The sequence below is a fragment of the Sus scrofa genome, chromosome 8 (genome assembly GCF_054392235.1).
Source record: "Sus scrofa isolate SSC_HxYL_T2T_F1_AM1 chromosome 8, Sscrofa_HxYL_maternal_Yorkshire_Landrace_v2.0, whole genome shotgun sequence".
NCBI lineage: Eukaryota > Metazoa > Chordata > Mammalia > Artiodactyla > Suidae > Sus > Sus scrofa.
In genome coordinates, this window is record NC_139390.1 from 1,702,619 (window position 1) to 1,719,375 (window position 16,757).

At 46.6% G+C, this 16,757-nt stretch overlaps 1 protein-coding gene across 26 annotated transcripts in view; it reads left to right on the forward strand.

The window, feature by feature from the left end:
• Nucleotides 1–16,757, forward strand: part of ADD1 (adducin 1) — an 84,046-nt gene that overhangs the window by 40,750 nt on the left and 26,539 nt on the right. For 23 of the 26 annotated variants that reach the window (XM_084971304.1, XM_084971311.1, XM_084971326.1 and 20 more), the window contains 2 exons: nucleotides 3,201–3,363; nucleotides 7,586–7,737. In XM_084971304.1, the coding sequence (XP_084827430.1) occupies nucleotides 3,201–3,363; nucleotides 7,586–7,737 (315 nt within the window). Of the gene's footprint in view, nucleotides 1–1,255; nucleotides 1,378–3,200; nucleotides 3,364–7,585; nucleotides 7,738–16,757 lie in introns of those variants that run through there. The other 3 variants (XM_084971312.1, XM_084971327.1, XM_084971318.1) reach the window with 1 other exon arrangement.

Here is a 16,757-nt window from a genome sequence, read left to right on the forward strand (position 1 = left end):
ACAGTCATTGAAACTCTTCAGTATCATAAGGGGTAGGAGATGTAGGAGATGTTTATTTCTCCTTTTTACTACTCACTGCTGCTCTGGAGAGTTTTGGGGTTTTTTTTTTTTTTTTGTTTTGTTTTGCCTTTTTTTTTTCAGGCCACACCTGGGGCATATGGAAGTTTCCAGGCTAGGCTTGAATCAGAGTTACACCACAGCCACAGCAGTGTGGGATCCGAGCCATTCCTGCGACCTACACCACAGTTCACAGCAGTCCGGATCCTTAACCCATTTAGCGAGGCCAGGGATTGAACCCACATCCTCATGGATACTAGTTGGGCTTGTTACCACTGAGCCACAATGGGAACTTCCTCTGGAGAGTGTTTATAAATTGGGACCATTTCAAAACTACTCTTTCCTCCAGTACCACCTAGCTTGCTGCTAGACACTTAGGAGATCTTAACAGTACCTGATTGTTGATTGATTTTACCTTTAAGTTATGGTTGGCATTTGAACCACAATCACACCCAACTAAGTGTCCTCTGTCTGCATCTTCAGGTAAAGCACTGCTGTTTTCATAGTTTACTCATGTTGATGCTGCTGCCTTTGTGCGTGCTTCATTCTTTTTATCCTTTTAATCTGTTTTTGTTTTATTTTGTTAACATTTTGGGGTGTCACTTGGCAGATAGCACATTGAATTAAAAAAAAATGTTGGTCATCTCCATTTTCAAGGAACTGGGCATTTAGCAGTAAACAAAGCATGTGAAGCTTATTTGTTTGGTTGTGAATGGTATTCATATGTTATTCCTCAATAATAGAACTTACCGTGAAGTACTCAAGTCTTAAGTACACAGCTTGATGAATTTTGATAAATACATGACAACTGTGTAAACACCCAGATGAGTCTCAGGCTGTGCAGTCTAGTTGAAGGAGATAACCAGTAAAGGACAAACAGCGCAGTCGGAGTGCAGCTGGATGATGAGATTGAGTACGACTGTGCTCAGACCAGGCCTCTCTGAATGAGGACGATTTAATCCGAGTGCCGAACGACAGTAGGGAGCCAGCCTTGCAGGCATCAGGGGGAGAGACATTCCGGATTGAGGGAGCAGCAGATGCGAAATTCCTGAGATAGGAATGAGCTTGAAAGAGTCAAAGGACAGCCAGTGTGGTCTGAGCACTCGCACAAGGAGGGGGGTGCAGTGGGTTGGAGGAGGGAGCAGGCGTGGAGGCTGGCGAGCTCAGCTTGGGAGTCTGTTTTGCACTGAGTACAATTGAGAGTCGTTGGAGAGCTGCAGTTGGGACCAGCACAGTTCTGTCTTTGAACAACTCACACTGGCTTTGGTAGAGAGAGAGCGTCACATGGGGCGAGAGAGAAAGCCGTCTTCCAAACAAGAGGTAATGGTAGCTTGGGACACTGGTGGTGGTGGATGTGGAGAGAGGTGGACTCGTTTAAGTTTCATTTTGAAGGTAGGATAAATAGCATTTGCTGATGGATGGGGAAGAAAGCGGTGAGAGGAAAAATCAGGTTAACATTGGCTTGAGCGGTTTTCGTGTGCAAAAGCAACAAGAAACCAAGTAAAAATCACAAAGGACAGAGTGAAGAAACTAAACCCAGCACACCTACTATGTGCCAGGCACTGGGCGTGCAGAGATCCAGGGAAGTCGCTCCCCTGTTGTTTAGAACACAGCGCCAGCATGTTGCTGACCTCAGTCGCTGTGGGAGCTTGGACAGAGAAAGGTCATTCGTGAAAAGACGATTAGAGTCTGGGGTTTACTTAATAGAACGTCCTGGTGTTGGTTTCTCGGTTTTAGGAGTGAGGCCCGTCCAACCACAGTTTGGAGTGGGGAGGCCCACTGTGTGGGCATGGACGCTGATGGGTGGGTGGGTGTCAGAGGGAGCCTGTGGAAGTTTCCTTCAGATCGATTCTCTGTTCTCAGCGGAACAGCAAGTGCGGTGGTCTGCCGACAGTGAGCCCGGGGAGCCGTGCAGAGACTGCGTGGGGCGTGGGCGAGGGGCTGGTCCCTGGTTTCATGCAAAGGGTGCGCTCAGCGCAGTGGTCATGCATTTACAGCGAGGCCGTGCAGCATGGCCCGGGTTTTCCCTCCAGCCCCTTTCAGCATCAGCAGCATGAGTAGAAACAGAGAAGAGTTGAACTTGGCGAGGGTGGGGATTTTGCGGGATGAGATGGCGGAGAGTTGAAGTTGTAAGCAAGGGAAGGGTCAGCCTGTTAAACCACGGGTCTGATGTGAGTGAGGGGAGTCGGGACACGGGGAGGGTGAGGGATGGTGAAGGTGAGGTCTTAGGATCACAACGGGCTTGAAGGGAGGCTGAGCTGGACACCAGGAAAGGCTGATGGAGAGCACACGCCTGGCTCTGAGATTGAAGAGGGCCCAGGTACTAGGAAAGGGGAGGTCTCTAGGGCGTGACCGTAGAAATAGAAGGCCAGGTGAGTTGAGTGACAGGGTCACTGGAGGGGAGGTGATCAGGAGGCTGAGAGGCGAAGGAGTGGACCTCAGGTTGAACCTCAGGAGTCAGGACCAAGCAGGCACGCAAGGTCATTGGTGGTGCCTGTTAGTCGGGGCCAGAATCTGGAACGGAGGTGGGCGACTCCAACCTCACAGGTCATTGCCAAGCTCAGCTCTCTACTGCGCGCACAGGTCATCTGAATGCTTTGGACGGATACAGAGGTCCCCTTGTACTGTGGATTTTCTTCTTTTTTGTGTCTTCCTTCTTGAGGTTTAAGTTCCTTGATGGCAAAGCTGTTCTTTTCTGTCTGTGTTCTCAGCGCCCAGAACAGTGTTATTTAATTTTTTTCAGCCTTTCATGTTGAACTGGTGCATAGAATTCCCCTGACTCATATTTATTCAGTCCTCTGCTTGTGAAATGTAGACTGCTTGCTGTTTTCCCTGTAGTAGTTGTACTGGGATGTATATCCTTGTGAATAAGTCTTTGAGCACATCTCTGATTAGTTCTAGAAAAGACACGGAGGAATAGGAAGTGCCTTTCCAAAGTGTTAAGCCTCTGTATTGTTAAATTCCTTTCCAGAGAGAATGTACTAATTTATGCGGCAAGAAGTGAGATGTATGAGAATATCCACTTCCTTTTCCAGCACTGGATGAAAACAAACAAAAAGACTGATCTTTGTAATGGTTAGCCCTGCCTTCCCAAGGAACAGAAAAGAAGTGGTGTCTCATTGTTCTGATCTGGCTTTTATTAGGCTTTCTGTGAAGAGTTGGAATCAATGATACAGGAACAGTTCAAAAAGGGGAAGAACCCCACAGGCCTGTTGGCGCTACAGCAGATAGCGGATTTTATGACGACAAACGTGCCGAATGTGTACCCAGCAGCTCCGCAAGGAGGGATGGCTGCCTTGAACATGAGTGAGTACTTCCTGACTGGGCATGGGCTCTGCCAGCCTCCAGGTGAAATTTCCTGATGCTTTTTTTTATGTCAGGTAGATGAGCACACAGTATGTAATACATAGAACTGAGTTTTTTTAAAAAATGTTTTATTATTCCCACTGTGACATGGTGGGTTCATGGTCCGGTTTGTCTCCGTGGCGCTGCTGGCTCAGTCCTGAGCCCAGCACAGTGTGTTAACACAGCTGTGGTCTAGGTCGCACATGCGGCTCAGATTCAGACCCTGGCCAGGCAACTTGATGTGCAGCAGGGGAAATGATAGGGCTGAGAATGGCTTGACCGTAGAGGGTTCCTTTTTCTATGAGCCAGTGAGACTCTTACTTCTTAGGCAGATGACTTTTATCAGACCCTTTGTGAGTTAAGAAAAACTAATCAGAAATAATGCTTGTGGGTAGTAATTTGATTTTGCCTGAACTTATTTCAGCCAGGTCAACTTTTATCTACCATTCCCTACTATTGCTTGTAAATGAGTAAGAAACAGAGAAATTCAAAAGAAAGCCGGAAGAAAAATGTTAGTTGTGCAGAGATGGAGCTTTGCCATGGCTGTTGAATTTGAAAGCATTAATGGGACCAGTGGAGCCCAGGGTAGATTGAGCATCAGCTAATCTGACCTTCTGTGTGCCGTGCCCTGGGTCAGTCTCTCATGGTTCTAGTTGGGTAATCAGCTTCTGATTGACTCACAGAAGGTACTGGTTTCTGTTAGAGCACCTGCCATTTGCTGTTTACCTGTCTGTTCTGTGGAATTCTTAGAAGTTGCTTGAGGGAGTTCCCATTGTGGCTGAGTGGTTAACGAATCCGACTAAGAACCATGAGGTTGCGGGTTCGATCCCTGGCCTTCCTCAGTGGGTTAAGGATCCAGTGTTGCTGTTAGCTGTGGTGTAGGTTGCAGACATGGCTTGGATCCCATGTTGCTGTGGCTGTGGTGTAGGCCGGCGGCTACAGCTCCGATTAGACCCCTAGCCTGGGAACCCTCACATGTCACGGGAACGGCCCTAGAAAAGGCAAAAAGACCGAGGGAAAAAAAAAAAAAGAGGTTGCTTGGCATTCACCAGAATGATAATGTCATTAATAGCTAGAGAGTAATAAGAATCACATTTAATTTACTGAAGTTGAATGGTAGCCACTAGGTTTTCATGTTTTCGCATGGATCCTGCATGGATTCTAGTGATATTTATATGAATTAGATGATAAAGAACAATGTAATATATTTACTTGTATATTGTCTTCCAATCAGATATAAGGAAACTTTATTGCAGTAGTGCCACATAAAAACAGAAAAGAAGGAAAAACAAAATCTAATTTGTTTTAATTATATCTAATAATTCGTTTAATTGTATCTAATAGTTTGTTTCTTAAATACAAAAATCTTTTTTTTTTTTTTTTGTCTTTTAGCCATTTCTTGGTCTACTCCCGCAGCATATGGAGGTTCCCAGGCTAGGAGATGAATCAGAGCTGAAGCCGCAGGCCTACCTACACCACAACCACGGCAATGTGGGATCCGAGCCTCGTCCGAAACCTACACCACAGCCCATGGCAACGCCGGATCCTTAACCCACTGAGCAAGGCCAGGGATCGAACCCACAACATCATGGTTCCTAGTCGGATTCATTAACCACTGAGCCACGACGGGAACTCCTAAATACAAAACTCTTAGCCTTTGTTGTAGAATCTAACATATGTAGATGGCATGGGGCAAATGACACGGAACTTAGGGATGATTCTAAGGTGAAGGCCATTCCAGTCACCATCCTGGTGAAGAGCTCTGCAGCTTGTTTAGGAAAGGGAACCCTTCACAGTGAGAGGTTGGTTTCCTGCCATGCTCTGACATGAACAATCAGTAGCATTTCTTTCTTTTTCTTTTTTTCTTTCCTTTTTTTTTGCTTTTTAGTTCCACACTCGCAGCATATGGAGGTTTCCAGGCTAGGGGTCTAATCGGAGCTACAGCTGCCGGCCTGCACCACAGCCACAGCAACGCCAGATCCAAGCCGCGTCTGCGACCTACACCACAGCTAACGTCACACTGGATCCTCAACCCACTGAGTGAGGCCATGGATTGAACCCTCATTCTCATGGTTCCTAGTTGGATTCGTTTCTGCTGTGCCACAATGGGAACTCCCTTTTTTTTTTTCCCTGCTCCTGTGGCATGCAGAAGTTCCCAGGCCAGGGATCAAACCTGTGCTATAGCAGTGACAACACTGGATCCTTAACCTATTAGACTACTGGGGAACTCTCATCTGTCTTCTTTAACTTTCACTTTTTCTCAGATTCTTTTTATCACTTTATTTCTTTGTGATTTAAAAAGTTTTTCTTTTTCGGTTTTCTTTTAATTTAGAACTTATTTTTAAAATTATTAATTTATTCATATCTAATTCCTTTTACATTCTGGCCCTCATTTCTGAATTTTTCTAATGAAAATTGATTTGTACCATCCTTGTGAACCTGGTCTGAATCCCACTTGGTCGTGCTGTATGGTCTTTTTTATATGTTGTTGGATTCAGTCGGCCACAATTTTGTTGAGAATTTTTATCTCTATATTCATCAAAGATATGGGCTGTGATTTTCTCTTTTTGTGTGTGTGGAGGTTCTCAGGCTAGGGGTCCAATCAGAGCTGTAGCCACCGGCCTACACCACAGCTCACAGCAATGCTGGATCCTTAACCCACTGAGCAAGGCCAGAGATGGAACCTGCAACCTCATGGTTCCTAGTTGGATTCGTTAAACACTGAGCCACCTGGGAACTCCATAATTTTCCTTTTTGGTGGTATCTTTGGTTTTGGAATGCCTTTTTTTTTTTTTTTTTTTTTTCCTGGTGTTTGCTTTTTTTTAATTTTTTTATTACTCAAATGAATTGATCACATCTGTAGTTGTATAATGATCATCACAATCTGATTTCACAGGATTTCCATCCCACAGCCCAGGCACATCCTCCCACCCCCCAAACTGTCTCCTCTGGAGACCATAAGTTTTTCAATGTCTGTGAGTCAGCATCTGTTCTGCAAAGAAGTTCCGTCTGTCCTTTTTTCAGATTCCACATGTCAGTGAAAGCGTTCGATGTTGGTGTTGGACTGTCTTTCTTTCTATGAAATAATAGGTTGTAATTTACATTTGTTTTCTGGACATGTCTGGTGTGCTTTTGTTATATGTAGGAATGGGATTCTGCCCTTTTACTTCTTTTAATAATTTTTGTGTGGTATTTGATCATGATGTTTTTCTGTTCGTTTTTACATGAAATTAATTTTCCCTTAGGAATTTGGTTCAGGAGTCCTGGCTCTAGAGCTCCCTCTTCTGCTGTTTTGGTGAAGTGCTAAAAACAGGCAGCTTATGTCTGTCATGAAATGGGTTCTGTTCTCCTCCCTTTTGCTTTTATCTGGATCTTTTCTTTTCTCTCCTCTCCACCCCTGCCCTCCCCTCCTCCATCCCCTCTTTTTTATCTTAGATAAAAAAAATTTTTTTAAGGGCTGCACCCATGGCATGTGGAAGTAAGTTCCCAGACTAGGGCCCAAATCAGCTACAGACGCCAGCCTACACCCCAGCCACAGCAACTCGGGATCCTTAACCCATGATCGACGCCAGGGATTGAACCCGTGTCCTCATGGAGGCTACTTGGGTTCATTAACCACTGAGCCACGATGGGAACTCCTTAACTTTAATCTTCTCAGGATTAGAGAGAAGCTTTTCTCTTTTTCTGTTTGATTGTTCTTTGCTTTTATCTTTTTTATTCCTTTTTTTCTCTTTCTTTTTGCATTTATTTTGCTCTTTTTCCAGTTTTGTAAGATAGAAACCTAGATCATTTTAAAACACCTCAGTATCAATGTCTAATGGTGTGAGCACTGCTTTACTGCATCACACAGGCTTGCTGCCTTTTTGTTAGTTTCCTAACTTAGTTGTACTGTTGGGGAACATGGTCTTTACGAATTAGTCTTCGATGGGATTTTTTTTTTTTTGGCTGTGCCTGTGGCATGTGGAAGTTCCTGGGCCAGGGATCAAACGTCCACCAGAGCAGCAGCTGGAGCCTCTGCAGTGACAGTGCTGGGTCCTTAACTTGCTGTGCCACAGTAGACCTCCTGGTCTTTGATGTTTCTGAGACTTACTTTATGGGCCTTTGTGGGCTGATTAATAACTGTTACTATTTGATTTACATTGGACAAGAAACCCTGAATCCTAGAGTCTTTTCTTTCTTTCAGGTCTTGGTATGGTGACTCCTGTGAATGACCTCAGAGGGTCTGATTCCATTGCCTATGACAAAGGGGAGAAGCTGCTGCGGTGTAAGCTGGCAGCGTTGTACCGACTGGCGGATCTGTTTGGGTGGTCTCACCTGATCTATAATCACATCACGGTGAGTGCTGAATGGACCAGTAGCTGAGTGACAAGTGGAGCATTATGTGTCTGGCACCGCTTCTTTTTTTGGTTTGTTTTTTTTGTTTTTTGTCTTTTTGCCTTTTCTAGGGCTACTCCCGCGGCATATGGAGGTTCCCAGGTTAGGGGTCGAATCGGAGCTGTAGCCCCCGGCCTACACCAGAGCCACAGCAATGCGGGATCCGAGCCGCGTCTGCAACCTACACCACAGCTCACGGCAACGCCGGATCGTTAACCCACTGAGCAAGGGCAGGGATCGAACCCGCAACCTCATGGTTCCTAGTCGGATTCGTTGACCACTGCGCCACGACGGGAACTCCTGGCACCGCTTCTTACCATTTAGGAGAAGAGAGTATCTGACTGAGCTGAAGTAAATCCTGAAACACCTTCCTTTTGATTCCTAACTGCAGAGTACAATAATGTGGGAATTAATTCAGTTGGAATTAAAAATTACGAGCACAGTGGTTCCTTAAAACTCCTTTCTTTCATGCTAACCTAATAAATCAGTGCTTACCAAATTATAGGCAGCTCCTAAAATGTGCTTTATGCCTTAAAAGCCAAGAATGAAGAGGCGTTCCCATCGTGGCTGGCTCAGCATTCATGAAGCCGACTAGGATCCATGAGGATTCGGGTTCTATCCCTGGCTTTGCTCAATGGGTTAAGGATTTGGCGTTGCTGTGGCTGTGGTGTATGGCGGCCTCTGTAGCTGTGATTGGACTCCTAGCCTGGGAACTTCCATATGCCACGGGTGTGGCCCTAAAAACCAAAAAAGCCAAGAATGAAAATGTTTTCTTTCCTATTTTGATCAAAGCCTTCTATCTCTCATACTTTTTTCTTTGGCTCCTACAGCGTTAGCTACTTTTCAGCATTATCAGGACTGGTTTCCTTCATTTCACTCTCGGAGTAAACTTTTCCTGGGTGTCGGCTGTGACTGTGGGTCTGCGCCAAGCGCGTCGTTCTAACTCTGGGGCTGTATCAGGGGAGGAGACAAGCCCTGCCTTTGTGGGTCTTCCCATCTGCTTCTCCGTCTGTCAGCCCATGCTCAGGTCCTGCTTTGTCCAGCCTGGATTTCATGGTCCATCACGTTAGTAACACTCTTTGCCAGCTGTATACCTCCTGGCAGCCAAGTAGCCAGATCCTGCTGCAGAGAGCCTCAGAGCAGAGCCTGCTGGCTTTCTCCATAGACTGACAACCTCAGGCTCAAGTGGGCCCACAGCACTGCCTTGCCTGGCAGTGGTGAATGTCTCCCTGACTGGGTCTCTCCTCTTCTCCACTGTCTGCTTTCTTCGCAAGTCCTGAGCCCTCCTCCGCGCACGTGGAGTCGCAGAGACGGTGGGAACCTTTACTGATGTTTGTACCCATTTTATAATCCTGACCCCCCGTTACAGCATCCCACCTCCTCCTACAGGCCACACTTGTTTTTCTGGCTCGGAATTCCATTCCCTCCTGCCTTTTTAGATTCCGAATGCATTGTCAGGTTTCTGGCTTCCTTTTCTTTTTTCTCTTCTCCCCTCTTCTCTCTTTTTTAGAGGTAGCCTCTTTCTTTGAACGGCTTCTTTCCTTTGACTTTAAAACTTGACCTCATCTCTGTTTTTTTGGATTTATTTTATTGGGTATTTTATTTTATTTTATTTTTTTGTCTTTTTGCTATTTCTTGGACCACTCCCGCGGCATATGGAGGTTCCCAGGCTAGGGGTTGAATCAGAGTTGCAGCCGCTGGCCTACGCCAGAGCCATAGCAACGCGGGATCCGAGCCGCGTCTGCAACCTACACCACAGCTCATGGCAACGCCGGATCGTTAACCCACTGAGCAAGGCCAGGGACTGAACCCGCAACCTCCTGGTTCCTAGTCGGATTCGTTAACCACTGCGCCACGACGGGAACTCCTTATTGGGTATCTTAAATTGTTAATGTCTGCTTATTGCGGCAAGTGTACCTTACACAGACGTCTAAACAAGTCACAGTCTCTGGGATGCTCCTACCCCTGAGGTACTGGCACACACAACCGCTTATGTTGTTTAACCCCGTGCTGCCCACTCAGCACACACGGTGCTGAGCACACACACAGGTGGTTTTCATGTAACCAGCGGTTAGTTCAGCTACACTCTTGGCTCCAGGGAATGCCAGCCTTGAGCTGGTCTGAGGCCACCTTGTGACCTGTGCGCTGTGCTTCTGGGACCCGATAGGGATCTTTCTCAGCCGCTCTGAGTGAGCCCTCCCCGCCTCTGTTTCACCTGGTTGCTGCAGTGCCCCCGCTGCAGCGGATACCTGACCCTGTCGTGCCCACGCTGTCAGGCTTGCAGAGCGTTTCCTCCACCCACAGGCCTGCGCTGTGTCCCTCAGAGCAGCGACGCCACCTGCGCTGTACGTGTGCTCGCCATCCATCTCTGTCCCTGTGTCGGCTCCAGGCAGGGAGCCTGTGGGTGTGTTCCCAGGCCCAGTTCCTGTGCTGGGCCGAGTCGGCACACAGTAGGCTCCTGGTGGAATGACGGGGTCGGATCGCTAGCTGAACTGAGATTCTTCCTCCGTGGGGCCTTTGATAGCTGCTCAGTGGGTCTGCTTAGCCTCTCTCCCTTGTGCCTGCATGGAATTGCCGATCTCTGTGGCTCATTGTACTTGATAGGGTTTTTTTTTGTTTTGTCTTTTTAAGGCTGCAGCTGCAGCATATGGAAGTTCCCAGGCTAGGGGTCGAATCAGAGCTGTAGCTGCCTGCCTACACCACAGCCACAGCCACATCAGATCTGAGCCACATCTGTGACCTACACCACAGCTCACGGCAATGCCAGATCTTTAATCCACTGAGTGAGGCCAGGGATCAAACCTGTGTCTCCTGGATGTTAGATTCATTTCTGCTGAGCCACGATGGGAACTCCTTGATGGGATGCTTTATGTAGAGATTGAATGCTAGATGGTTGCCTCAAAGTTAGTTCTGTGAAAATGTTACAGCTGTAATAGGAAACGCAGTCCTTGGCTTTAGTGACAGACGTACATTCTTTGAGGGTTTTATTTATTTATCTACTTATTTATTTATTTATTTTTCTTGTTCTCACTTATTTTTAATTTCTGGGACTCTCCAAAGTTCAGTGTCTACATTGGTCCCTCAGAATTGTCATGCAGAGCCCGAAGAGGGCCCCATAGAAAAGAGAGCATTGAAATGTCATGATTCCATTATAAACGCATCTCACCTGCTCCTCTGTCACAGCAGCAGACACAGGAGCACGCACGCGTACTGTTCAGGGTTGTCATGGTTATTCACGTTTCAGATCAGTTGGTGAAAGAAGATAAGAGGCGCAGATGAAGATTAAAACCTAGCATGCAGATGAAGAGATAAGACGGTACATAGGGAACGTTTTATGTGGTGCAAAAGGACATACAGTCCAATCCAAAGTGGGAGAATGATGCAATTTTTAAATAATTCTTAGAACATGACATCCATTGAATGCCCTAAGAAGTGATTCACCTAAAAGAGAAAGTATGAATTCTACATCTCCTTTAATTTAATTCATTTCTTTTCAGGGCGGCACCTGCGGCATATAGAAGTTCCCAGGCTAGGAGTTTGATTGAGAGATGCAGTGGAGGCCTACGCCACCGAAATGCCACATATGAGTTGCATCTGTAATCTATGCCACTGCTTGGCAACACTCAATCTGTAACCCAGTGACAAAGCCAGGGATTGATCCCTCATCTTCTTGGATGCTAGTCGGGTTCTGAACCCACTGAACCAAAGCAGGGTCTCATTCCTTTCATTTAAGGCTGAAGTAAAATGCCTGGTACACATCTAGTGCTTTTTTTTTTTTTTTTTTTTTGTCTCTTTTGTTGTTGTTGTTGTTGTTGCTATTTCTTGGGCCGCTCCTGCGGCATATGGAGGTTCCCAGGCTAGGGGTCCAATCGGAGCTGTAGCCACCGGCCTACGCCAGAGCCACAGCAACGCGGGATCCGAGCCGCGTCTGCAACCTACACCACAGCTCACGGCAACGCCGGATCCTTAACCCACTGAGCAAGGGCAGGGACCGAACCCGCAACCTTATGGTTCCTAGTCGGATTCGTTAACCACTGCGCCACGACGGGAACTCCTAGTGCTTTTTTTTATCATGCTTTTGTCTCAAAAAAAACAACAAAAACTTTGAGGGTTTTAAAGTGCTGTTTATTACTTGTCCTATTATGAATGATCTTTAAATAAGTTTGAATTGCTTAAATTGCTCATTTTTCTGCTTTAATTACTTGGGGCTTGGCAGAATTAAAACAGTTAAGTGTTTACTTTTCTCTATGTGATCTGTTTGGGACTTAACCCTGAGTAAAAAAGAAACGCAAGTTACAAAAATATTTCTTGTATCTTGTGAACTAGAGAATCTTTGAGGAGGAGATTTTTTTTCTTTTTGACTGTTTACAGCATCTTTTTTTTGTTTGTTGGTTTCACAATCTAGGTGTTGTTATACAGGGATTTAGCAGGAAAGAAATGTTAACAGTATTTATCGGTGCAGCCAAACAGTGCGAGAAGGTCACTGTGCCCTTTCGTTGAAAGAGGGCGATAGGGATTTTCTGCTCAAGGGATTTGGAAGTGCTAACTGGCGTTAGAGGATTGGAGACGATTGTCTGAATTACATCTCTGTCTTAAGATGGCATTGGATTTAGAGAAGCTTTGGAAGCCGTCAAAAGACAGCGTGGCCCAGTTAGCACATGAGCTGGGCTTCTCTGGGTGGCCCAGAGCTGATGGCAGGACCTTTCCATCCCTGAGTGCCCCTTGGTGTCAGTGGAGTGCTAGTTTCCACTCCATTCTGGACCCCAGGGATTGCTGACCTTGGAGGCCTCGGGTCCACCACGTGCCCTGCTTCTGGGCACATGATAGGGACCTTTCTTTGCCAGAGAAATGTCCTCTCTGTTTTCATTGGTGTTTAGCACTTTCTCCTTTCTGCTTCAGGTTCCGAAAATGTATATTTTGAGCTTTTTCCATTAAAATATGTGGATCTGTTAATCTCACTCTTGGAAATAAATGTTAAGGAAATAAAGGAAACGATGTATAAATATATTTATTACAGCAGTATCTGTGATGACGAAAAAATTTAAGTCACTATCCAGCAGTAGGTGGAAAATGGCTCAGTTATTCAACATCAATTTGAGAGGATGTTATATATTATGGAAAATAATTATAAAGAGCATGTGGAAACATGAATAATTATCATGAAAGAAAATATAAAATGTATACTGTTTGTAACTACGAATTATGTGTCTTATACACACACAGACACAGAAGTGACTAAAACTAGCTGTGTAGCGGCGCCCCCTCCGGCGCAGTAGGAGCAGTGTCTTGGGAGCACCAGATGAAAGTTCGACCCCCAGCCTGGCACAGTGGGTCAAGGATTTGGTGTTGCCACAGCCGCGGCTTGGTCGCAACTGTGGCTTTGATCTGATCCCTGGCCCAAGAACTCCATATGCCTTGGAGCAGCCAAAAAAGAGAGAGAGAGAAAAAAAACAACTAGCTATGTATGTAGTATTTTTTTAATGTGGGACCTTATAGCATGCTTCTAAAATTTATGTGATAAGATGCTCCTAAGAACTAGGTAAGGTGATATTTTTTTTCTATCAAATGGCAAACTTATAAAATGATGGTAATTAAAATAGTGTACTTTGGGCAGAGGAAGAGACAAACAGACCAGCGGGACGGACAGAGCCCAGAACCAGATCTGCTTCAGTGAAATTGGATGTATAAGAGTGGCCATTTCAGATTAGCAGGGGAAAATGGACCAGGCTGTGATCGGTGCTGGCACAAGTGGATTGAAAAATCAGAACTGGAAAATTGTATTGGATTCCTACCTTAGGTAGACTCATAAAGCAATTCCAATGAATTAAAGATTAAATACGAAACGTAATACTTGAAGAAGTTTAGGATCAATATTAGTGAAAAATCATTGACCCTTAACCTCTGACTTAAGGAATGTTGTCTTATAAAAGCACCTATCATCAAAGAAAAGATGGATACATCTGACTATATTAAAATAAACAAATTTCTTATCATCAAAAGACACCATAAAGAGAGTGAAAATAAAAGCTTACAACTTAGAAGATTTTGTCTCATGAGGAGTTCCCGTCGCGGCACAGGGGAAACGAATCCGACTAGGAACGATGAGGTTTTGGGTTCGATTCCTGGCCTCGCTCAGTGGGCTAAGGATCCCGCGTCCTGTGAGCTGTGGTGTAGCTCGTAGACACGGCTCGGAGCTGGCATTGCTGTGGCTGTGGTGTAGGCCGGCGGCAGTAGCTCCTATTCGACCCCTAGCCTGGGAACCTCCATACGCTGCAGGTGTAGCCCTAAAAAGCCAACCAAAAAAAAAAAAAAGAAGAAGATTTTGCCTCATGGATAGCCAACAAAAAATTAATATCCAGAGTAAAGAACTATCAATAAGAAAAGGGCAAGCCAGTAGAAAAAAGAGGAGAAAAGACAAGTCAGGTTACAGGAATTTCACAGAAGAAGAAATAAAAATGGCTCATAAAAAGTGTGAAGTGTTTACCTCATCAGTAACTGGGCAATTATACATTAAAGCCACAGTGGAATACCGTTTCACAGACATCAGGTTGATATTTTCGGGAAGGATGATCACAGAGGCACAGAAGTGTCGGGCACGACTGGCTGGAGTGCACACTCACTCAGGCTCTTTGGAAACTAATGTGGCTTTTTCGCTCCCTGGAGAAAGCTGCACCTGCACACCAGGAGACAGGTGCCAGGATGGCGATAGCATTGTTTTAATAGCAGCATGGAAACCACGTCCATTGACAGGAAGGTGCATACAGGATCTAACAGATGCTGTACAGCAGTGAGAATGAGTGAGCCGTCCCCACGTCTGTCGTCTGGGGGAGTCTCAGAGTAGCGTTGAAAAAGTCACTGTGAGGTGCAGTGCGTCCCCCCGTCGTGTGAAGTTCACGGACGGGGGAGAATCGCAGAGCCAGTCAGGAGATGCCGAGTGCTGAGTGCCTCGGGGTGAGTGCAGGCCCTCGTGAGGAGGGGACGGGGTGAAGGCGAGGAGCTCGGGGTCCCTGGAGCAGCGCCGAGCTACAGGCCCAGGATTTTAGCTCCGGTCTTACCTGGCCGTGGGTCCGTGTGACCGTGTACCGAGGAAGTGGGGTGAGTGTCGCCTGAAGATGACCTGGAGATAGGACACTCCGCCGAGCGCGGGGAGGAGAGCTTGTTCTGGGCAGCACACCGCAGACAGTTCTCCCTCAGCGGGAGAGGGCGTCTCAGTGCCTGGGTCTCTGCAGCTTCTGTCGATGTGCCTGTTTATGTGCCGCTGCGGCCCTGCGCCCAGAGCTCGCAGGCCTCGGGACGGTTTGCTGAGTGAGGAGGGGGGCCGTGCGAGGCCCTCACAGCTGTCCCAGCAGACCCCGTGTGCTGCTGTCAGGGCGCCACAGAAGAGGTCACCGTGCAGGTTGGGGAGTTGGACTCGGCACCGTAAGCCTTTTCAACAGATGCTGAGTTCTGTCCACCTGAACCCTCGTTGGAATTCTTGGCCCAGTGGTAAATGTACTCCATCCTAATAGCTTTGGGAAGTCTGCCGAGTCTATCCCCAAATCATAAAAATCGGACTGGACTTTTTGTGAAGGCAGGACTTTTCATTTTTTTATTATACAATCGCATTTAGCACAGACGCCTCACATGCGCCACATCTGTAGAGTGAATGTGGAAGGGAACAGCTGTGGAGGAGAAACGAAGCGGGAGTGCGGCTGTGCGGTGCAGAGACTTCGGACCAGGCGGGAAGGAAGCACTCTCTCGTTTGTGATTTTGTAAAAATAAAAAAATTTTTATGGTCTCACCGAGGCCTAGGGACGTTCCTGGGCCAGGGATTGAGTCGGAGCCGCAGCTGTGACCTATACCACAGAGCAATGGCAGATCCTTTAACCCATTGCGCCAGGCTGGGGATTTTTTTTTTTTGTCTTTTGTCTTTTTTTTGTTGTTGCTCTTGTTGTTGTTGCTATTTCTTGGGCCGCTCCCGAGGCATATGGAGGTTCCCAGGCTAGGGGTTGAATCGGAGCTGTAGCCACCGGCCTACGCCAGAGCCACAGCAACGCGGGATCCGAGCCGCGTCTGCAACCTACACCACAGCTCACGGCAACGCTGGATCCTTGACCCACTGAGCGAGGGCAGGGACCTAACCCACGACCTCATGGTTTCTAGTCGGATTCGTTAACCACTGCGCCACGACGGGAACTCCAGGCTGGGGATTTGAACCCTTGTATTTGCAGCAACCCAAGCCACTGCAGTCAGATTTTTAATCCACGGTGCCATAGCAGGAACTCCCTTGTTTGTGTTTTTTGATTGTTCACTATCCTACATGTTTTTGAGTACTTAAAAAACTCTTTTGACTTTTAAAAAGTGAGTTTTGGTTTTCTTTGCTACACCCTGACAAGTGACACCTTTTTGCACGTGGTGCTGCTTTGGTAGCCAGAAGAAGGCCTTTCTTTATAAAGTTGAGTACCATGGATGTGGCCAAGATGCATGTTACATACCTGCTGAGTTACTACAGCATAGTAAGAGGACTTCCCATCATGGCTCAGTGGTTAACGAACCCAACTAGTGTCCATGAGGATGTAGGTTTGATCCCTGGCCTCACTCAGTGGGTTAAGGATCCAGCATTGTTGTGAGCTGTGGTGGAGGTTGTAGACATGGCTTGGATCCCACGTTGCTCTGGCTGTGGCTGGCAGCTATGACTCTGATTTGACCCCTAGCCTGGGAACCTACATATGCCACGGGTATGGCCATAAAAGGACAAAAGACCCCCCCCAAAAAAAAAAACCAAAAACCAATAAGAGAAAGCTTCCAGAGCTCCCTGGTGGCACAGCAGGTTAAGGATCTGGTGTTGTCACTGCTGTGGCTTGGGTTTGATCCCTGACCTGGGAACTTCCGCATGTCGTGGGTGCAGCCAAAAACAGTACAAGAACAAAACAAACAATGATAGAGAGCTTTCGGAGTCCCCATTGTGGCGCAGTGGAAACAAATCTGACTAGCATCTGCGA